The 24391-nt window shown below is 39.6% G+C and overlaps 1 protein-coding gene across 2 annotated transcripts in view; it reads right to left on the minus strand.

Annotated features, from left to right (window-relative positions):
- LOC150084547 (uncharacterized) overlaps window positions 1–24391 on the minus strand; it is a 133584-nt gene that overhangs the window by 72674 nt on the left and 36519 nt on the right. For both annotated transcript variants that reach the window (XM_090375309.1, XM_090375308.1), the window contains exon 2: window positions 9316–9464. In XM_090375309.1, coding sequence (XP_090231435.1) covers window positions 9316–9464 — 149 coding nt within the window. The remainder of the gene's footprint in view (window positions 1–9315; window positions 9465–24391) is intronic.

Here is a 24391-nt window from a genome sequence, read left to right on the forward strand (position 1 = left end):
CTTTTTCTTTGACAGTGTGGCTGAGTTTGTCAGTCTCAAGCAAATGGTTTTTCTCCTAGAAACTTGGATTTTTTTCAAGCAAACAGCAAAAAACTGATTGAAGAATACATGCATGCATGCAGACATACTGATGCCTTAGTTGCATTGGTACGTTACACACACCTAATAAGCATAGTGGCTAGATACCTTATAGATGATGAAACATCTATTGCTGGAACAGACTTCCATCTGTTGTTGTGGAAGTTGATAGCTTAAATAAATTTAAGGCTGAACTAGACAAACATTTGGAGCGACCGGATGGGTGAAATGGGAAAGTTTTTTTTTTTTGCTGATGCTGTATAAGCTTGCTTTCTTGCATCATATGCCTCAACTAATGCTAAAGACTAGGACATTTTAAGTAGCATGCATCTATCTGAGGACCCTGGTTATGGAACAGGACAGCATCAAAAGCAGCTTCAATTTGAGGTAGTGACCACTAAATCTTGCTACACGTTAGGCCCTTGCATTTGGGTACTTGATATGGAAGATAATGAAGTGCCTGATTTCAGTCCCTAAAGAAATGTGCACTGTGGCCACTTTATTAGATCATGTATCTAATAGCGAGTAGCCTCTCCCCCCCAACCCTCAGAAAAGCCTGGATTTTGTGGAACAAACTCAATGAGGTGTCAAAAATGTGCCATGGGAGTATTGGTGAACACTGACACAATTGCTTTCCATTGCAAACTGGATGGTTGCAGATCCCACTGCAAAGTTCTCATTTTTCCTCATTCCACATGCACACAATTGGATTGAGATTTGGGGTGAGGACTTAGCAATAGGCTGTAGAGTTTTGTTTTGATTTGAATACTTATTTATTTGTTTTGATTTGTTTGATCCCTGTCTTTATTACTAAAGAAATTTTAAAAGAAAGTTTGAATATACTTCATCCTAAACTGGGACATTGAAAAGAAAAAAAAAAAAAAGGGGAAAACCAATATACACTGGTTTTTATGTATTTACTAAATGTATTTACTTCTCTGTAAATACATTTAGTTCTAGTTGAAAAATTTGTTCACTTGGCAGTTACAGAACTCAAATTAATGTTAGGTTTAGCAGAAGACACATACAGGGAAAAATTCACTCTCATCTCCTTGGAACTAGTTCTGTAAAATTCTGGCCTTGTGGCATGGTACATTATCCTATTGGAAGAGCCTATTCACCAATTAATACACTGCAGCCATGAAGGGATGTGCATGGTTGGAAACAACTAGCTGGATAACCTGTGGCATCCAAAGTTACTTGACTAGTATCGAGCCTAATGTGTATCACGAAAACGCTCTCCACGCCATTAAACTGTCACAGCCTGCAATGCTGCTATATAGCAGGATGATTCCATGGACTTATTCTGTTTTCACCATATTCTGATCTTTCCATCAGCACAAAACAACAGGAATCAGGATTCATCAGACGAGGAAATATTTTTCCAACACTTCACTGTCCAGTGTTCATGCACCTGAGCCTACTATAACCACATCTTCTTTATCCCAACAGGAGTGGAACTCAGTTTGGTTGGCTGCAATATACCATCAGTGACAAGGTATGAAAAGTTGCACATTCTGAAATTCTTCTTTGGTTATCACTGTTGTACCAGGTTAACTAAATGACTGTAGCCTTTCTGCTACCCTGCAGAAGTCTTGTCAGCCTCTTGTAATAATGAACAATTTTCGATCACAGAATTACTACTAGCTGGAAGTTATTTGGTCATCAGACCAATCTCAATGAAATATTAAAGGTAAGAAATTAAAGGTGAAATGAAATATCACCAGTGCCTTAAACAAACAGTTCAAGTGTATGCGCATGTGCTTTGAGCCTGATTTAAAAGGGTAGGTGTACCCAATAAAGTGGCCACTCATTGCATAGTGGAATGTGGGACAAATTCTGGAACACACTGTTTTCCCAATATTACTTCCCCTGGCACATAAAACAAGCTCCTCTCTCACCTTGGTAATTAATGATTCAATTTTAGCATTAGCATTAGCAGAGGCATATGATGCAAGAAAGCAAGCTTATTCAGCATCAGCCAAAAAAAAAAAAAAAAAAACCCACTCCCATTTCACCCCTCCGTTCGTTCAAAATACCTGTCCAGTTGAGCTTTAAATTTGTTTAGGCTATCAACTTCAACAACCAGTGATGGAAGTCGGTTCCACCAACCAACCACCCGCTGGCCAAAGGCAAATTTCCGCACATCTATCCGACATCCGTCCTTCCTCAATTTGAATTTATGCCCTCTGAGGTGATTATTCTGAGAAAGATGAAGAATCCCATTGGCATTGAGCATGCTCAAACCATTCAAAGCCTTATACACCTCTATCAGATCACCTCGCCGGTGCCTAGTCTCCAGACTCTGTAATTTGCAAAACTTAAGCCTTTCTTCGTAAGAGCAACCCTTTGTTCCATTTACTAATCTTGTTGCCCTTCTCTGTACCCGTTCCAGCAGCTCTACATCCTTCTTGAAATGAGGCCTCCAGACCTGTATACAGTACTCAAGATGTGGCCTTACCATTGCCTTATACAAGGGAATAATCACCTCCTTATCCCTGCTAGAAAATTTCCTGTATATCATTGACAAGACACCATGAGCTACTCTTGCAGCTCGTCTGCACTGCTCAGAGAACTTCATATCTGCCTGCACAATTACCCCCAGGTCCTTTTCATTCTCCACCACTGTCAGTGTAGTACCGCAGAGTTGATACGTTGCTCTGGGGTTACTGTTTCCCATATGCAGCACTTTACATTTTTCGATGTTAAACCTCATTTGCCACCTCTCAGCCCATCTGTTCAACCTGTCCAGATCCTGTTGCAGCAGCATAGCGTCAGTATTGTCCTTAACGACCCTGCCAACCTTTGTATCATCTGGAAACTTGGACATTAAACTTGATATCCCATCATCAATATCATTCATAAACACCGAAAACAACAACGGACCCAACACTGAACCTTGAGGAACTCCACTAATAACATTAGTCCACGTTGAGCAGTGTCCATTGATTACCACTCTCTGTCTTCTGCCACTCAACCATCCCCTTATCCATAACAGCAATTTGCCTCCAATGCCGCACTGCTCCAATTTGTGCAGCAGTCTTCCATGTGCAACAGTATCAAAAGCCTTTCTAAGATCCAAATATATAATATCAAAGTTATTCCCTGCATCCAGTTCTTTTGTGACTACATCATAGTATCCAATCAAATTGGTCAGGCAAGACCTGCCCTTAACAAAACCATGCTGCGTCTGAGCTATAACTGAATTCTTGTCTAGATGATCCTGCAGTGCTTCTTTAACCAGTGCCTCCATTAATTTACCTGGAACAGAAGTTAAACTAACAGGTCTATAATTACTTGTGTCAGCCTTTGAACCTCCTTTGTGAATTGGGGTCACATTTGCACTTCTCCAGTCCATAGGTACCTCCCCTGAGTCCAAGGAAGCTCTCATAATTATGGCTAAGGGTTTGCTTACTTCCTTTGCTGCCTCCTTTAATATAACTGGATAGATCCCATCCACCCCAGGTGCCTCTTTTATGTTTATCCTAAACAATCTCTCCTCCACTTTCCTCTCAGTTATTATAAAATCATCCAGCTCACTGCCAATGTTTACTTTACCTACATCATTCTCCTTCCTGAATAACTCCTCATGCGTGAATGCAGATGCAAAATACTCGTTTAAATTGTTAGCCACCTGAGCAGGATCCTCAACTGTTGAACCATCAATATCCAGTGGACCAATCTGATTCATCCCTTTCCTTTTCGAGTTCAAGTATGTAAAGAACTCTTTTCTGTTTTTCTTTGCATCCTTTGCCAAGGATTTTTCATAGTCTGCCTTTGCCTGCCTAATCTTCTTTGTGACTTGGTTACAGACCAACTAATATCTATCATAGGCTTCCATGTCACCCATTAATTTGTATGTATCCCATGCATTTTTCTTCTCTGCCACATGTCTCATTAGTTCATCTGACAACCATTTAGGCCTAAACCTTGAACAATATTTCTTAGTTGGTATGTAAAGCCTGGTAGCCTCCAAGATTAGTTCCTTGAATGCTTCCCATTTTGAGTTTGCTGTTGGTAACATCATCAGTTGGTCCCACTGTATAGAATTTAAATACTGTCTCAGACCATCATAGTCGCCTTTACGAAAACAAAAACCCTTCCCTTTACCTCTGATGGTAGTTACCTCCTTGAGTAAATCCCACTTCAACACACTGTGATCACTGCCACCTAGTGGTTCATTTATCTGCAGGTTCTTAATGCATGAAGAATCACTACTGATAATCAGATCAAGAGTATTGCTCCCTCTTGTTGCCTCACGAACATGCTGATGCAGAAAACAATCATCCAATAAATCCACAAAAGCCTTGCTAGTGTGCGAGTGACCAACCCACAAATTCCAGTCAATATCTGGGAAATTAAAGTCCCCCATTATAAGACTCTCTGATTTACTGGCCCACTCTATTTCCCTGTACAATATCTTATTATACTCATCAGAGTCATTAGGCCTATAGCACACTCCTACTCTCAATTTTGATTTCCCTATGCTTATGTCACACCAAACTGACTCGACGCTGCCCTGTCCATCGATGTCGACTGGCTTCACTTCCTTGGACTTTATGTGTTTCTTAATTAATAGCATAACCCCTCCTCCCCTCCTGTCCTGTCTATCCTTTCTATACACATTGTATTCCCCAAATTCCAGTTCCACATTACTTATATCTGTGTGACACCACGTCTCTGATATCCCAACAATATCTGCCTTTGATGTTTTGAGCAATACCTCAAATTCATCAAATTTATTTACCAAACTCCTAGCATTGGTGTACACGCAGGTATACATGCACCTGTTTCTATTCTTAGCTACCCTAACACAACCCATGTGTTTACTTGTACCGCAATGACTACCAGCAGTCTCTGAAATATCCTGCATCTTGTTTTTCAGACTTCTGCTCATTTCAATAGAAGCAGTGCAAGAATCACTTACACCTCTGCCACTGGCTACTGTTAATCTATTAGTCCTTGTATCCCCCCCAACTAGCAGTTTTCCGACCCACCTAACACTGCCTCGACAGCATCAGCAAAAATTCTTGCACCCTTTCTATTTAAGTGTATCCCATCCCTGTAGAAGCAATCTCTCCTGTTAACAAGTACAGTCCAGGCTGAAAAAAATTCTACCCCTTGAGCCTTGCACAATCCCTCCAGGGCCGAATTGATCGACAAGGCTCTCATCATATACTCCCTCCTATCGTGTCTGGGCAGAATTGCAGACACTTTCAAGTTCAACCCTAATTCACGGCTTTTTTTCAACAGTGACCTGTACTTGCTAAGTAATTCCGCCGGTCTCCTACTCTTAATATCATTCGTGCCAACGTGTACAACTATATTACCTTTTGTGCCCTTAAAAGATGATATCCGCTCTACAACGTCATCAACCTTTGCCCCTGGCAGACATACCCTGGTCCTATTCCACCTATCCTTTTTACAAAGGATGTTCCCCGTTTCCCTGACAATAGAGTCACCAACAACTACTAGTTCCTGTGGGACCAGCGCATTCTGCCTAGGGGGCTGCTTCTGTGTTGCCTGATGACCAAGTGCAAGCTCTGGCGTTGATGTGGGCAGCTGAGAGCTTGATGGGCCCCTCAATTTATTTCCTTCGAGGGCATCCACCCTGTCCTTCAAGCTCTCATAAAGGCCCATAACAACGCTGAGTTGTCGCCTGATTTCCTTGCACTCCTTACATCGTGCACACACAAAGACATCCCCCTTGGCAGTATCATGTCCCGTACCCAGACATTTTATATTTATGATCAGATAAAAATTTAGCAGTTACTGCTGTTTCGGGAATTTTTGTCAGGTCACAGTATGCCAATACAGATGGTTGAGATTTAAGGTATAATTGATGTTTTAAGATAAGCTGGTTGTGGTCTTTTATCATATATATACAAGTGTGTGTGTGTGTGTGTGTGTGTGTGTGTGTGTGTGTGTGTGTGTGTGTGTGTGTGTGTGTGTGTGTGTTCATACCAACACATGCTCAGAACCTGATTCACATATTGTACTGGTTGCAAATGGAATAATTTAAGTCACTGGAAGGGAGGAGGATCGAAATGAATGAAAGGAAAATTTTTCAAATTAAAACAGTATACAAAAACAGTTAAATTACTGTCTGCCACTCATTTGGCAAAGTCTGTGTACAATTCTCACTAATGAGTGAAGAAATTTCTATAGTCCTCTACAATCAATGTTGTAGTTAGTTGATCTCGGGTGGAGGGTGCAGAGTTTCTCCTTGTGAATTATACCAAGTTTTCACCCACACAACATGCAAATTGGTAACATATACTTCTATAGACACACACACTCCTGTAAATACATTAGCATTAGCGGAGGCATTTGATGCAAGAAAGCAAGCTTATACAGCATCAGTCAAAAAAAAAAAAAAATCCCTTCCCATTTCACCCATCCATTCACTCCAAATGTTTGTCTAGTTTTGCCTTGAATTTATTTAAGCTGTCAACTTTCACAACAACAGATGGTAGTTTGTTCCAGCAATCAACCACCCACTGGCTAAAGGCAAATTTCTGCACATCTATTCTACAACTGTCTTTCCTCAATTTGAATTTATGCCTCCTCTAGTGCATAATCTGAGCAAGAGGAAGAATCCCATTAGCGTTGAGCTTGCTGAAACCAATCAAAGCCTTATACCTCGATCAGATCACTTTGCAGGGGCCTAGACTCAAGATGCTGCAATTTTCAAAACTTAAGCCTTTCTTAGTAAGAGTAATCCTTTGTTCCACTCACCAATCTTGTTGCTCTTCTCTGTACTCGTTCCAGCAGCTCTACATCCTTCCTAAAATGAGGCCTCCCAGACCTGTAGGCAATGGTCAGGCACTCAAGGTGGCCTGACCACTGCCTTATACAAGGGGATAATCACCTCCTTATCCCTGCTAGCAAAATTCCTGTATATATCAGTGACAAGACCCCATGCTCTACTCTTGCAACCTGTCTGCACTACTCAGAAAACTTCATATCTGACTGCACAATTACCCCCAAAGTATTTTTCATTCTCTACCACCCTGAGTGTAATACTACACAGTTGGTCCGTTTCTTTGCAGTTACTGCTACCCATTGCATTTGTCAAGGTTAAACTTCAATTGCCATTTCTCAGCTCATCTGCCTAACTTTTCTGTATCCTGTTGCAGTAGCATACTGTCATAAACCACCCCACCAACCTTTTTATCATCTGCAAACTTATACATTAAGCCTGACATGTTTTCATCAATATCAATGATAAATACGGAAAACAACAATGGGCCCAACACTGAACCCTGGGGAACTCCACTAATAACATTAGTCCAAGAAGAGCAATGTCCACTGATTACCACTCTTTGTCCTCTCCCCACTCAACCATCCCTTTATCCATAGCAGCAACTTGCCCTTAATGTCATACTGCTCTTCCATGTGTAACAGTATCAAAAGCTTTCCTGAAATCCAAGTATATGATATCAAAATAATTTTTTGCAGAGAACTATATACACACTTCTATAGACAATAAAAAACACAGATATGAGCAACAAAGTCTGGATGTACAAACAATATTCTAATACACAAATAACATCAAAAAGTTTACAATTGGTCAGCACATTCTCACCATTGAAATAAACTGCCTTCTTGGGCGGTTGAAATTCAAAGGAAAACTCAAATAGTACATACAAGTTATTTTTAGTTGGTGCAGAAAAATCTTGGTTTCCTTGCATATTTTGGCCTTTACAAATACAAATAACCCATGGAGAGAAGATAAATGCAAATGAGAAACACACACACACAAAAAGCAACATAGTAGAGTGTCGAAAATCCGAACATCAATAATCCGCACGAGCCAGCATATATTTTATTTATTTTTTATGCTGGTGCCATAAAATAATCGCAGTAAGCAACAGTTGTTATAATCACATTTGCGAATTGAATTTTGATTCTATTAAATGGTAATTGTAATAAGTAAAAATCAGAGGAATATTATCCACAGGTTATAAAAATAAAGATATGAAACAAATTTATACTTTTATTTTACCTTATCAATTAACAAAATTAAATGATACATGAAAATCAGAAGAATATTATCCACAGGTTAGAAAAATTAAAATAAATTTATGCTTACGTACATAGGTTAATTAATATACATATGGTACTAACTAAACAACACTTTGTAATCTGATATATTCACTGACATTTTTTTTTTTTTTGGTTGTAAAATAAAATCTAAAACAGTAAAAAAAGATGAGTCAAACAAAGAACACAGCACACAAAAATTGCAACTAACAAGGTATGTGCAAGTGAGATACCGAGTAAAATGTTTAAGAAGTTTAGATATAGGAATGAAGTTATTCTGAACATTTACAGAGTTTTATTTTACCGTACTGAAGTTATGGTCTTCTTTTAAAAGGAAGCAGAAATTTTTGACAATTAAATCGAAGACAGATTTTAAACAGACTTTCAAAAGGAGAAAGTGGGTCTTCATTAGTAAGATTTTACGAGGTTGGATTAACCATAACAGAAATTAAAAATAACAAGGAAAAAATTTTAAAGTTTGCATTGAAACTTTATTCAGATGATGGCGCCAAAAAAAGAGAAAAACTACGAGACCAGCTAATGATCCACCCATCGAAGATGCTGTTTGTTGTTGTTGTAGTTTAGTTCTGGGAGCATCAGCAACTAAGGCCTTATTGCTCCATGTATACTGTCTGTAAATTGCGTGTTCTGTTGTCGATTTTCTGTTGGCTGGACAAAAAAACCGTGCTACCCTCGTCTGAGACCGACTAACTCAGCCATGTTGTGAAAAAGCCCATAAAAATTCCTCCCACATTGATGGGACTTGAACTCAGGTCTTTTGTGCCCAGGGTAGGGAGATAGTGATTCTACCAACTATGCTACCCATGAGGGCTACGTACAAGCAACAAGCTGAATACTGAGAGTATTCAGTGAGAGTGAAAGATCTGGCAGAAAAGAACCATAGTTCGAAAATGGTGCAGCAAAAAATAAGTAATTATTTTCATTAAAGACCTTTACATATGTGTTATGGTGGCTGAAAGTTCCATTTGTTTTGGGATAGTAAAATTACGGATAGTAAAATTAAGGATATGATTAAAAATACTTAAGTACAACTTAGTGTTTTTATTTCTAAACTTACTAAACATTTTTTTTTTTTTAGTCTCCAGAACTGTGTTTTTGATAAGTTTGAAAATTTGAACTACCCCCAGTGTCAATTAGTTCAGATTATTGATGCTCTACTGTAGTTCTTACCATGTGTCCAGAGCTCCTTCATGAAAGTTAGAATTGAGCTGAATATAATTTCTTCCAATACATAAATTTTATTAAAATCTAGTCTCACTTCCTTCAAAACAGGCATGTTGTGAAATATATCATTTGGTAGTTGGCTGATTTTGTTATGGCTGGAATGGAAAGGAAATGAACAAAATATATTTTTTTTTCATACATAGCAAAAACACATAATATTACTTTATAATACAACAATAAAATTAGTAGTGGTTCTCAAAAAATAAATAACAAAATCAGACTGCACCAATATGACCATATTGGTGCAGTCTGATATACGACCAAAAATATGAGTTAACCATTGGTTCCCTTTCAACACCAAAGTCAGGTTGTAGCTTTCTGATGTCACTACCAATTTATCAAACTATTAATAATCATAGATGAGTTGGTGTTTCAAGCAACTGAATAAAATAAATTATATCCTTAATTAAAATTAAGGATAGTAATTTATTTTGCACAATTACCTCCAGGTCTTTTTCATTTTCTACTTACCTTAGTATGCTACCACACACTTGATATAAGTTACTCTGGGATTATTGCTACCCATATGCAGTATCATGCATTTGTCAATGTTTAATATTGCTGTCCTTAATTTTATGTTCAGTATGTACGAGTATATGTATAATTGAATTAGTAAGATAAACTGATTTTTCCTTTCCTTAGTAGTAATGGCAAATGATCCAAGAAAGCAAGCTTATATAGCATCAGCAAAAAAAAAAAAAAAAAAAAAAAACACTACACACTTCTCCAATCCATACCCTCCAAGAATTTGTCTAGTTCATCCTTGAATATATTCAAACCATCAACTTCCAGAAAAACAGATGGAAGCCTGTTCGAACAATCAACTACCCACTGACTGAAGGCAAACTTTTGCACATCTATCCTGCAACCATCCTACCTCAACTTAAATTTATGCCCATGCATGTGTGTAGTCTCAGCAAGAGGAAGAGTGCCATATACATTCAACTTACTCAATCAGTTTGCGCCCAGAGGTGACTAGTCTGCAGAAGCAGCAATTTGCAGAACAGAAGCCTTTCTAGGTAAGAACACACTTTTATCTCTTCACCAATCTAGTTGCCGGTCTTTGCACCCCAAGTTCCAGCAACTCTACATCCTTCCTTAAATGTGGCCTCCAGATCTGTATGCTCAAGATGCAGTCTATGGCCTTGTACAAAGGGATAATCACCTCTTTATCCCTAAGATGCAGTCTGCCAAAATTTCTGTATATTACTGACAAAATCCCGTGAGCTTTTCTGGCAACATGTCTCCAATGTTCAGAGAATTTCATATCTGACTGCACAGTTAATTCCAGGTGTTTTCTAATTTTCCACTAGCCTGAGTGTAGTAACTCAGGTTAGTGGAAACTTATCAACTGGGTTAGTAACTCCCAGTTGATAAGTTACTCTGGGATTACTGATACATATATACAGTACCATGCATTTGTCAATGACAAAATGCAATTTGTCAATGTTAAACTTCAACTGCCATTTCTCAGCCCACTGACCCAATTTTCATATCTCTTGTTGCAGTAGCTCACCCTGATTACCGTTGTTAACCACCTGCCAACTTTTGTTACATCTACAAACTTTGACATTAAGCGGATATACTTTCATCAATATCAATAATATATATTGAAAGCAATGGGCCCTGTACTGAACCCTGGAGGACTCCACTAATAACATTAGTCAATGAAGAGCAGTGCCCATTGATAAGCATTCACTGTCTTCTTCCACTTAACCGTTCCTTTATCCATAGCAGTAACGTGCCCTTAATGCCACACTGCTCCAGTTTATACAGCAGGTCTTTTATGTGCAACAGTATCAAAGCCCCCCCTGAAATCCATGCATATGATATCAAAATTATTTTCTGCATCCAGTTTCTTGCTCAGTGCATCAGAGTAAGCTATCACATTGGTTAGACAAGACTGTCCCTTAACAAATCCATCCTGTCATTGCAGTATAATTGCATTCCTGTTCAGATGGTTCTCCATTATTTCTTTAACTAGTTACTGCATTATTTTTCCTGGAACAGATGTTAAGCTAACAAGTCTGTAATTATTCATGTCACCTTTTGATCCCCCTTTATGAACTGGGGATACATTTGCACATCTACAGTCCATAGGGACCTCCTCTGAACCTAAGGATGTTCTCATAATTATGGCTGAAGTCTTGCTTATCTCCTTTACTGCCTCTCTTAATATACAGGTAGTTCTCGACTTTATGAGTTAATTCGTTCCTAGCACACGCTCGTAAAGCGGGAATTTATTTCACATATACATAAGGTTAAAAATAGGGGTTACGTTCTCAACAATGAAATTAGTTAGCTAATTAGTTTATGTTTAAACAATGACTGATTTATCCAAAGAAATGAAAACGTAGCCTGTAAAATCAAGCAAATTATAATAATAAGGAAATTATTTTCGACTTACAAATGTTAAAGAATGTTTATTCTTCATCATCATCAACTAAATGCACACTCGTTGATCATTCATTATTGGCTCGGCACTTGTTGATTTGTTGCACAAGGAGTCGTCTTCTTCAGAAATGTTTTAAGAGGCATTTGTTTCCAAGATAATCTCTTTTAATTATAAATTTCACAACTGCATGCATAAGCATTTTTTAACGGCACACACAAATTGTAACTAACATGATTCGTGTGGAGTAAAACGTTTACGAAGCTTAAAAAAAAAGGAATGAAGAGAAAATTCTGAAAATTTATTTATGTTTTTTATACGATTGAAGATTTCAGTAAAGGGCAAACACATTTCACCATAATAACGTAAAAACGCACACAATTCCAGCTATCGGTATTTTCACATATGCAAGAAGATAGAGTTTACTATCCCTTTATAATTGCTTGCAGTAACAGAAAAGCCCAATAAACCGGAAAGTGCAAATTGTTTTTATTGTTTTATGGTCATGACCTCCAAAATTTGTGCTTTAGAAAAATATCACAAAGGCGTTTAAAATTGATTCTTATAACGGAACATATGATAACGATGAAAGTGTATGCATTTTAATGATTTGAACTGGTAATTAATACAATTTACAAACCACGCTCACGACCTTTTATATGGCCTTAAGGTCACGCTTGTGACCTCAAAAATAACATTTTAGAGAGATAAATAGCTTAGACATACAGCGAAAATTTCACTTCCGAGATCTTGAAACGAATTACCAAAAAACAATGTGTAATTGGGTTCACATTACGATATTTTAACGATACGATGGTATCTCTCAAACTGATTAATATCGTAAAGTACACTGTATTGTATAGCTACACACGTGGTTCGAAATGCATTATGTATGAATGTTTAACATTCATTTTTTGCAATTAACTGTATACCACTGTGCTACCAGTGCAGACTATAATCAGATTCTGGAATCCCTTTGTCTGCATGGGTAGCACAGTGGTATCGTCACCATCCTTTCCCCACATCAGATGGAAAAGACCCGGGTTCGAATCCCGTTGATGATGCGAGGAACTTTAATAGGCTTTTTTCACTCTGTGGCTGAATTAGTTGGTCTCAGGTCTACACCTGAGACCAACAAGGTTTTTCCACACAATCTGGGTTTTTTTTGTCCAGTAAAACAGACAAATCGACCATAGAACACACACAATTAACAGACATAAGACACACAGCATGGCAGATGAATTTAATTATTCGGGTGGCCTAAAAATAATAGTTTGTTTTTAGAAGCTGATTATAGCTTGGAGTTGACGCCGTTACCCAGATTTCTAGGATAAGCAAAGGACTCCGAAATAATCTTTCTGCTCGGGGCACAGGAATACCTTAATCTGGTACAATCAAGAATAACAGCAAGATACTCGACAGATTTTATTACACTAGAAAATTTTTTTCCTAGTGCTTCTGTGGACTCTTTTCTTCTTCCTTTTAGCGTGGCCACTTTGTATGGTTTTATTCTTTTTTTACATTCTAAAAAAAATTATAAGGCAGAAAAAATTTTCTTGCATGTTTTGTTTCAATTTACTTGTAGAATAACGAAATTTATAAAATAACTGCACTTTGTGCTTTACCAGCAATCAAATGTGGAACTCCATCATACATTAACTATAAAGTTTCTGAAATTTAGCCTGTTTAACAGGTTGGGTGTGAAAATAATAAGAAAATCTTTTTCGTGGTAGACACTCATCGAGTTGGAGTGAATGATATAAACACTCGATAAGAAGCACACAGGGAATCTCAGCCTTTAATTTCTTATACATCATTGTTAATTTAAACCATTATGAATGCATTGTCAAGATTATTAAAAAGTAACGGATTACCTCAATCTATTTAGTGGAATGCTTCCAGATAATTCTCTACCATATGTGACAAATAAAATAAGATGAAAAAAGGTGAAAAAAAAAACGAATTAATGAATTCCCTCACTCATAGAGATACGACCAAATCTGACGCACAACGGAATTGAAAACCAAGAGCTCGAACCCAACCGCGAAACATTTCAACCACTGCAGCAAGACCATGAGTGCGAGAAGACATTGTGTCATGATAAATAGCATTAGCATTAATAAAGGCATATGATGCAAGAAAGCAAGCTTATGCAGCATCAACCAGAAAGAAAAAAAAAAAAAAAACCGCTCCCAATTTACCCATCCGTTCGTTCCAAATACCTGTCAAGCTCAGCCTTAAATTTATTTAGGCTATCAACTTACACAACAAAAGATGGAAGCCTGTTCCACCAATCAACTACACGCTGGCTAAAGGCAAACTTCCGCACATCTATCCTGCATAAGCTTGCTTTCTTGCACATGATGCAAAAAAGCAAGCTTATGCAGCATCAGCCAAAAAAAGAGAAAACTCTTCCATTTCACCCCTCCGTTTGTTCCAAATACCTGTCCAGCTGAGCCTTAAATTTATTTAGGCTATCAACTTCCTCAACAAAGGATGGAAGTCTGTTGCACCAATCAGCTACCCGCGCTAAAGGCAAACTTCCGCACATCTCTCTTTTCTCAATTTGAATTTATGCCCTCTCAGGTGATTATTCTGAGCAAGAGAAAGAATCTCATCAGCATTGAGCATGTTCAACCCATTTAAGGCTTTATACACCTCAATCAGATCACCTCACAGGTGCCTAGTCTCCAGACACTGTAATTCGCAAAACTTAAGCCTTTCTTCGTAAGAGCAGCCCTTTGTTCCATTCACTAATTTTGTTGCCCTTCTCTGTACTCATTCCAACAGATCTACATCCTTCTTAAAATGAGGCCTCCAGACCTGTATACAGTACTCAAGGTGTGGCCTGACCATTGTCTTATACAAGGGGATAATGACCTCCTTATCCCTACTAGAAAAATTCCTGTATATCATTGACAAGACACCATGAGCTACTCTTGCAGACCATCTGCACTGCTCAGAAAACTTCATATCTGCCTGCACAATTACCCCAGGTCCTTTTCATTCTCTACCACTGCCCGTGTAGTACCCCAGAGTTGGTACGTTACTCTGGGGTTACTGCTTCCCATATGTAGTACTTTACAATTGTCAACGTTCAACTTCATTTGCCACCTCTCGGCCCATCTGCTCAACTTTTCTAGATACTGTTGCAACAGCGTACTGTCATTATCCTAAACAACCCTGCCAACATTCGTATCGTCTACAAACGTGGACATTAAGCTCGATATACCATCATCAATATCATTTATAAATACAGAAAACAACAATGAGCCCAACACTGAACCCTGAGGGACTCCCCTAATAACATTAGTCAACGATGAGCAGTGACCATTGATTACCACTTCTCTGTCTTCTCCCACTCAACCATCCCTTTATCCATAGCAGCAATTTGCCTCCAATGCCACACTGCTCCAATTTGTTCAGCAGTCTTCCATGTGGAACAGTATCAAAAGCCTTTCTAAGATCCAGATATATGATATCAAAATTATTCCCTGCATCCAGTTCCTTTGTGACCACATCATAGTATCCAATCAAATTGGTTAGGCAAGACTTCCCCTTAACAAAACCATGCTGTGCCCGAGCTATAACTGAAGTCTTCTAGATGATCTTGCAGTGCTTCTTTTACCAGTGCCTCCATTAATTTTCCTGGAACAGAAGTTAAACTAACAGGTCTATAATTACTTGTGTTACCCTTTGACCCTCCTTTGTGGATTGGGGTCACATTTGCATATTTCCAGTCCATGGGTACCTCCCCTGAGTCAAAAGAAGCTCTCATAATCATGGCTAAGGGTTCGCTTACTTCCTTTGCTGCCTCCTTTAATATAACTGGATAGATCTCATCCACCCCAGGTGGATCAATTTCTCCTCCACTTTCCTCTCAGTTATTACAAAGTCATCTAGCTCACTGCCAGAGTTCAATTCACCTCTGGCATTCCCCTCCCTAAATAACTCCTCACGTGTGAATGTAGATGCAAAATACTCATTTAATTTGTTAGCCACCTGAGCAGGATCATCAACAGTTGAACCATCAATATCCAGTAGACCAATCTGATTTATCTATTTTCTTCTAGAGTTTACATAAATAAAGGACTCTGCTGTTTTTCTTTGCATCCTTTGCCTGCCTAATCTCCTTTGTGACTTAGTTACAGACCAGCTTATATCTATCATAAGCTTCCATGTTACCCATTAATTTATATGTATCCCATGCATTTTTCTTCTCTGCCATATGTCTTATTAGTTCATCTGACATCCGTTTAGGCCTAAATCTTGAACAATATTTCTTAGTTGGTATGTAAAGCCTAGTAGCTTCCAAGATAAATTCTTTGAATGCTTCCCATTTTGAATTTTGCTGTTGGTAAGATCATCAGTTGGTCCCACCTTATAGAATTTAAATACTGTCTCAGACCACCGTACTCGCCTTTACGAAAGCAAAAACCCTTCCCTTTACCCCTGATGGTAGTTATCTCTTTGAGTAAATCCCACTTCAGCACACTATGATCACTGCCACCTAGTGGTTCCTTTATATGCAGATTCTTAATGCATGAAGAATCACTACTGATAATCAGATCAAGAGTATTACTCCCTTTAGTTGCCTCCTGAACATGCTGATGTAGAAAATAATCATCCAATAAATCCACAAAAGCCTTGCTAGTTTGTGAGTGACCAAATCACCAATTCCAGTCAATATCTGGGAAATTAAAATCCCCCATTATAAGACTCCCTGATTTACTGGCCCTGTACAGTTTCTTATTATACTCATCAGAGTCATTAAGCCTGTAACACTCCTACTCTCAATTTTGATCTCCCAATGGTTATGTCACACCAAACGGACTCGACACTGCACTGTTCTGTGATGTCAACTGGCTTCACTTCCTCGGATTTTATGTGTTTGTTAACTAATAGCATAATCTATCCTCCCTTCCTATCCTGTCTATCCTTCCTGTACACACTGTACTTCCCAAATTCCAGTTCTGCATTCCTTGTATCTGTGTGACACCACGTTTATGATATCCCAACAATATCTGCCTTTGATGTTTTGAGCAATACCTCAAATTCATCAAATTTATTTACCAAACTCTTAGCATTGGTGTACACATAAGTATACATGCACCTGTTCCTATGCTTAGCTATCCTAACACAACCCATGTGTTTCCTTGTACCGCAATGACTCCCAGCAGTCTCTGAAATACCCTGCACCTTGTTTTCCAGGCTGCTGCCCTTTCCAATAGAAGCAGTGCAAGAATCACTTTCACCTCTACCAGCGGCTACTGTTAATCTATTAATCCGTGTATCCCCCCAAGCTAGCAGTATTCCAACCCAACCTAACACTGCCTCGATAGCACCAGCAAATATTCTTTCACCCTTTCTATTTAAGTGTATCCCATCCCTGTAGAAGCAGTCTCTCCTGTTAACAAGTACAGACCAGGCTGAAAAAAATTCTACCCCTTGAGCAGTCTTTCCAGGGCCGAATTGATCGACAAGGCTCTCATCATATACTCTCTCCTATCGTGTCTGGGCAGAATTGCAGACACTTTCAAATTCAACCCTAATTTACAGATTTTTTTCAACAGTGACTGTACTTGTTAAGTAATTCTGCCGGTCTCCTACTCTTAATATCATTAGTGCCAACGTGTACAACAATATCACCTTTTGTGGCCTTAAAAGATGATATCCACTTTACAACATCATCAACGTTTGCCCCTGGCATACATAACCTGGTCCTGTTCCACCTATACTTTTTACATACCATGTTCCCCATTTCCCTGACAATCACCAACAACTACTAGTTCCTGTGGGACCGGCAACTTACAGTTATGTCTGAATTCATTAGTTTGATACACTGTTTACCATTAAAAAGGTAGCCAGGTGGGTAGGAACAGTAGTGCGTAGCACACACACTTGATTAGACCGGGGTTCGAGCCCGTTACCACCAAATACGGAGGATGCGGAAAGGTCAGGGAATGACCACCTCATATCCCCATAGCAATATGGCCCTAGTTGCTAATGCTCCTAAAAAAAAACAAATAACAAATAACGATGAATTGATTAGTTTTTCTCATTATTAAAAGCAGATTTACTTACAGGTATGCCCTCCAGACTGCCTCAGTCTTAGGATGTTAATCTCCCCTTCCTGCTGTTTTAAAATAGGAAAACGCCTTCTACTGACAGTGCGTGTTATCAGTAGAAGTCGTTTTTCTATCGGGTTAAAACAAAGGGGGATAAACACTAAGACTGAGGCAGTCTGGAGGGTGAACCTGTAAGTAAATTTCAGAGCATTCATGAACTACAATAATCTGTTTTTAATAACGAAAAAAAACTAATCAATATCGTTATCGGCTTCTACTGCCATCACCAATAACATGTACCATCTGTTTACCGAGAATGCAAGAAGAAACTGCAGTAGAGGGAAATACGCTTCACTGTTTCTATTCAAATACTATTGATATTTAATTTATTGATTTTATTAATTTAAACTACCATGCCCCAGACTAGAGCAGCAAAGCAATGGGCACAAAGTGGCAGGAGTGCTGTGAATCGGGGGAGAACTGAGGGGGGCAATTCTCCAACGCATCACAGCCTAAAAAAATGTGCAACTTGTGAAATGTTTGCCGAACTCTCTGGAACGGAACATGATATTGCCATGGGGGATGTCTTTGTGTGTGCGCGATGTAGGGAGTGTAAGGAAATCAGGCGACAACTCAGCGTTGTTATGGGCCTATATGAGAGTTTGAAGGACAGGGTGGATGCCCTCGAAAGATCTAAATTGAGGGGCCCATCAGGCTCTCAGCTGCCCAACTCAATGCCAGAGCTCACTCCTGGGCATCAGGCAACACAGCAGCAATCTCCAAAGCAGAATGCGCTGGTCCCAAAGGAACTAGTTATTGTTGGTGACTCTATTGTCAGGGAGACGGGGAATATATTTTGTAAAAAGGATAGGTGGAACAGGACCAGGGTATGTCTGCCAGGGGCAAAGGTTGGTGACGTTGTAGAGCGGATATCACATTTCAAGGGCACAAAAGGTGATATAGTTGTACACGTTGGTACTAATGATATTAAGAGTAGGAGACCGGCGGAATTACTCAACAAGTACAGGTCACTGTTGAAAAAAAGCCGTGAAATAGGGTTGAATTTGAAAGTGTCTGCAATTCTGCCCAGACACGATAGGAGGGAGTACATGATGAGAGCCTTGTCGATCAATTCGGCCCTGGAAAGATTGCGCAGGGCTCAAGGGGTAGAATTTTTTTCAGCCTGGACTGTACTTGTTAACAGGAGAGATTGCTTCTACAGGGATGGGATACACTTAAATAGAAAGGGTGCAAGAATATTTGCTGATGCTATCGAGGCAGTGTTAGGTGGGTCGGAAAACTGCTAGTTTGGGGGGATACAAAGACTAATAGTTTAACAGTAACCGCAGGCAGAGGTGAAGGTGATTCTTGCACAACTTCTATTAGAATAAGAAGCGACCTGGAGCGAGGGGTGTTGGGGGTTTCAGGGACGGATGGCAGTCATCATGGAATAGTTGGGTATATGGGATGTGTTAGGGTAACAGGGAATAGGCATAGGAGCATGTATACCAACGCTAGAAGTATAGTAAATAAATTTGATGAATTTGAAGTGTTGGTCAAGACATCAAAGGCGGATATTGTTGGGATAGCAGAGACGTGGTGTCACAAAGATATAAGGAATGCAGAACTGGAATTTGGGGAGTACAATGTGTACAGAAAGGATAGACAGGACAGAAAGGGAGGGGGTGTTATGCTGTTAATTAAGAAAAACATACAATCAAAGGAAGTGCACCCAGTTAATATAGATGAACAGTGCTCTGTTGAGTCAGTTTGGTGTGAGATAATGTGGATTTATTTGTGGATTTATTGGATGATTGTTTTCTACATCAGCATGTTCGTGAGGCAACAAGAGGGAGCAATACTCTTGATCTGATTATCAGTAGTGATTCTTCATGCATTAAGAACCTGCAGATAAATGAACCACTAGGTGGCAGTGATCACAGTGTGTTGAAGTGGGATTTACTCAAGGAGGTACCTACCATCAGAGGTAAAGGGAAGGGTTTTTGTTTTCGTAAAGGCGACTATGATGGTCTGAGACAGTATTTAAATTCTATACAGTGGGACCAACTGATGATGTTACCAACAGCAAACTCAAAATGGGAAGCATTCAAGGAACTAATCTTGGTGGCTACCAGGCTTTACATACCAACTAAGAAATATTGTTCAAGGTTTAGGCCTAAATGGTTGTCAGATGGACTAATGAGACATGTGGCAGAGAAGAAAAATGCATGGGATACATACAAATTAATGGGTGACATGGAAGCCTATGATAGATATAAGTTGGTCTGTAACCAAGTCACAAAGGAGATTAGGCAGGCAAAGGCAGACTACGAAAAATCCTTGGCAAAGGATGCAAAGAAAAACAGAAAGGAGTTCTTTACATACTTGAACTCGAGAAGGAAAGGGATGAATCAGATTGGTCCACTGGATATTGATGGTTCAACAGTTGAGGATCCTGCTCAGGTGGCTAACAATCTAAACGAGTATTTTGCATCTACATTCACGCATGAGGAGTTATTCAGGAAGGAGAATGATGTAGGTAAAGTAAACATTGGCAGTGAGCTGGATGATTTTGTAATAACTGAGAGGAAAGTGGAGGAGAGATTGTTGAGGATAAACATAAAAAAGGCACCTGGGGTGGATGGGATCTATCCAGTTATATTAAAGGAGGCAGCAAAGGAAGTATGCAAACCCCTAGCCATAATTATGAGAGCTTCTTTGGACTCAGGGGAGGTACCCATAGACTGGAGATGTGCAAATGTAACCCCAATTCACAAAGGAGGATCAAAGGCTGACAAGTAATTATAGACCTGTTAGTTTAACTTCTGTTCCAGGTAAATTAATGGAGGCACTGGTTAAAAAAGCACTGCAGGATCATCTAGACAAGAATTCCGTTATAGCTCAGACGCAGCATGGTTTTGTTAAGGGCAGGTCTTGCCTGACCAATTTGATTGGATACTATGATGTAGTCACAAAAGAACTGGATGCAGGGAATAACTTTGATATTATATATTTGGATCTTAGAAAGGCTTTTGATACTGTTGCACATGGAAGACTGCTGCACAAATTGGAGCAGTGTGGCATTGGAGGCAAATTGCTGCTATGGATAAGGGGATGGTTGAGTGGCAGAAGACAGAGAGTGGTAATCAATGGACACTGCTCAACGTGGACTAATGTTATTAGTGGAGTTCCTCAAGGTTCAGTGTTGGGTCCATTGTTGTTTTCGGTGTTTATGAATGATATTGATGATGGGATATCAAGTTTAATGTCTAAGTTTGCAGATGATACAAAGGTTGGCAGGGTCGTTAAGGACACTACTGACGCTATGCTGCTGCAACAGGATCTGGAAAGGTTGAACAGATGGGCTGAGAGGTGGCAAATGAAGTTTAACATTGACAAATGTAAAGTACTACATATGGGTAACAGTAACCCCAGAGCAATGTATCAACTCTGCGGTACTACACTGACAGTAGTGGAGAATGAAAAGGACCTGGGGGTAATTGTGCAGGCAGATATGAAGTTCTCTGAGCAGTGCAGACGAGCTGCAAGAGTAGCTCATGGTGTCTTGTCAATGATATACAGGAATTTTTCTAGCAGGGATAAGGAGGTATTATTCCCTTGTATAAGGCAATGGTTAGGCCACATCTTGAGTACTGTATACAGGTCTGGAGGCCTCATTTCAAGAAGGATGTAGAGCTGCTGGAACGGGTACAGAGAAGGGCAACAAGATTAGTAAATGGAACAAAGGGTTGCTCTTACGAAGAAAGGCTTAAGTTTTGCAAATTACAGAGTCTGGAGACTAGGCACCGGCGAGGTGATCTGATAGAGGTGTATAAGGCTTTGAATGGTTTGAGCATGCTCAATGCCAATGGGATTCTTCATCTTTCTCAGAATAATCACCTCAGAGGGCATAAATTCAAATTGAGGAAGGACGGATGTCGGATAGATGTGCGGAAATTTGCCTTTGGCCAGCGGGTGGTTGGTTGGTGGAACCGACTTCCATCACTTGTTGTTGAAGTTGATAGCCTAAACAAATTTAAAGCTCAACTGGACAGGTATTTCGAACGAACAGAGGGGTGAAATGGGAGAGGGTTTTTTTTTTTTTTTTTTGGCTGATGCTGAATAAGCTTGCTTTCTTGCATCATATGCCTCTACTAATGCTAATGCTAATGCTAATAAGCACTGCGAAAGGAAAAATAAGAGCAGGAGTGTGTTATAGGCCTAATGACTTGAATGAGTACAATGAACAATTGTACAGAGAAATAGAGTGGGCCAGTAAATCAGAATGTCTTATAATGGGGGATTTTAACTTCCCAGATATTGACTGGAACTTGTGGGTTGGTCACTCACACACTAGTCAGACGTTTGTGGAGTTATTGGATGATTGTTTTCTGCAGCAGCATGTTCGAGAGGCAACCAGAGAAAGTAACACTCTTGATCTGGTTATCAGCAGTGATCATTCGTGTATTAAGAATTTGCAGATAAAGGAACCACTAGGTGGCAGTGATCACAGTGTGCTGAAGTGGGATTTACTCAAAGAGGTAACTACCGTCAGGAGTAAATGAAAGGGTTTTTGCTTCCGTAAAGGGGAGTACAGTGGTCTCAGACAGTTTTTAAATTCTGTACAGTGGGATCAACTGACGATGTTACAAACAGTAAATTCTAAGTGGGAAGCATTCTAAGAATTAATCGTGGAAGCTACTAGACTTTATATACCGATTAAGAAATATCGTTCAAGGTTTAGGCCTAAATGGTTATCAAATGAACTAATGAGACTCGTGACAGAGAAGAAAAATGCATGGGATGCATATAAATTATCAGGTGACGCAGAAGCCTGTGGCACATATAAGCTAGTCTGTAATCAGGTCACAAAGGAGGTTCGGCAGGCGAAGGCGGATTACGAGAAATCTTTGGCAAAAGATGCTAAGAAAAACAGCAAGGATTTCTTTACTTATATAAACTCTAAAAGGAAGGGGATGAATATGATTGGTCCACTTGACATCGATGGTTCGACTGTTGATGATCCTGCTCAGATAGCAAACAAACTGAACGAGTATTTTGCATCTACATTCACACGTGAGGAATTATTACAATTTGAAAATGGAAGAAGGTTATCAAATTGTAGCAGTGTGCTTAATGATTTTGTAATAACTGAGAGCAAAGTGGAGGAGAAATTGTTGAAGTTAAACATAAGAAAGGCACCTGGGGTGGATGGGATCTATCCAGTTATTTTAAAGGAGGCGGCAAAGCAACTAAGCAAACCCTTAGCCATAATTATGAGAGCATCCTTGGACTCAGGGGAGGTTCCCATGGACTGGAGATGTGCAAATGTGTCCCCAATTCACAAAGGTGGATCGAAGGGTGACACGAGTAATTACAGACCAGTTAGTTTAACTTCTGTTCCGGGTAAAATAATGGAGTCGCTGGTTAAAGATGCATTGCAGGATCATCTAGACAAGACTGCAGCAATAATTCAAACACAGCATGGGTTTGTTAAGGGAAAGTCTTGTCTGACAAATTTGATTGGTTATTATGATGTGGTCACAAAGGAACTGGATGCAAAAAATAATTTTGATATCATATACTTGGATTTCAGGAAAGCTTTTGACACTGTTGCGTATGGAAGACTACTGTACAAATTGGAGCAGAATGGTATTAAGGGTAAGTTGCTACAATGGATAAAAGGATGGTTAAGTGGGAGAAGACAGAGGGTGGTAATCAATGGGTGCTGCTCTTCGTGGACTAATATTATTAGTGGAGTCCCACAGGGTTCGGTGTTGGGTCCACTGTTGTTTTGTGTATTTATCAATGATATTGATGAAGGTATAGCAGGCTTAATGTCGAAGTTTGCAGATGACACAAAGGTTGGCAGGGTTGTTAATGACAGTAATGGCAGTGTGCTACTGCAACAGGATCTAGATAATTTGGGTAGATGGGCTAAGAAGTGGCAACTGAAGTTCAACCTTGACAAATGCAAAGTACTGCATATGGGTAGAAGTAACCCCAGAGAAACGTACCAACTGTGTGGTACTACACTTAAGGTGGTAGAAAATGAAAAAGACCTGGGAGTAATTGTGCAGTCAGATATGAAGTTTTCTGAGCAGTGCAGACAGGCTGCTAGGGCGGGTCATGGGGTTTTGTCAATGATATATAGGAATTTTGCTAGCAGGGAAAAGGAGGTGATTGTCCCTCTGTATAAGGCAATGGTCAGGCCACGCCTTGAGTACTGCGTACAGGTCTGGAGGCCTCATTTTAGGAAGGATGTAGATTTGCTTGAGCGTGTACAGAGAAGAGCAACACGATTGGTGAGGGGAATGAAGGGATTCTCTTACCAAGAGAGGCTTAAGTTCTGCAAATTGCAGTGGCTGGAGACTAGGCACCTGCGCGGGGATCTGATTGAGGTCTATAAGGCCTTGAATGGGTTGAGCACGCTGAATTCTGATGGGATCCTTCCACTTGTTCAGATTACCAACCTACGGGGACATAAGTTCAAATTAAGAAAGGACAGATGTAGAATAGATGTGCGGAAATTTGCCTTTAGCCAGCGGGTGGTTAATTGCTG

The sequence above is a fragment of the Mastigoproctus giganteus genome, chromosome 6 (genome assembly GCF_048544385.1).
Source record: "Mastigoproctus giganteus isolate SK-2022 chromosome 6, ASM4854438v1, whole genome shotgun sequence".
Taxonomy (NCBI): Eukaryota; Metazoa; Arthropoda; class Arachnida; order Uropygi; family Thelyphonidae; genus Mastigoproctus; species Mastigoproctus giganteus.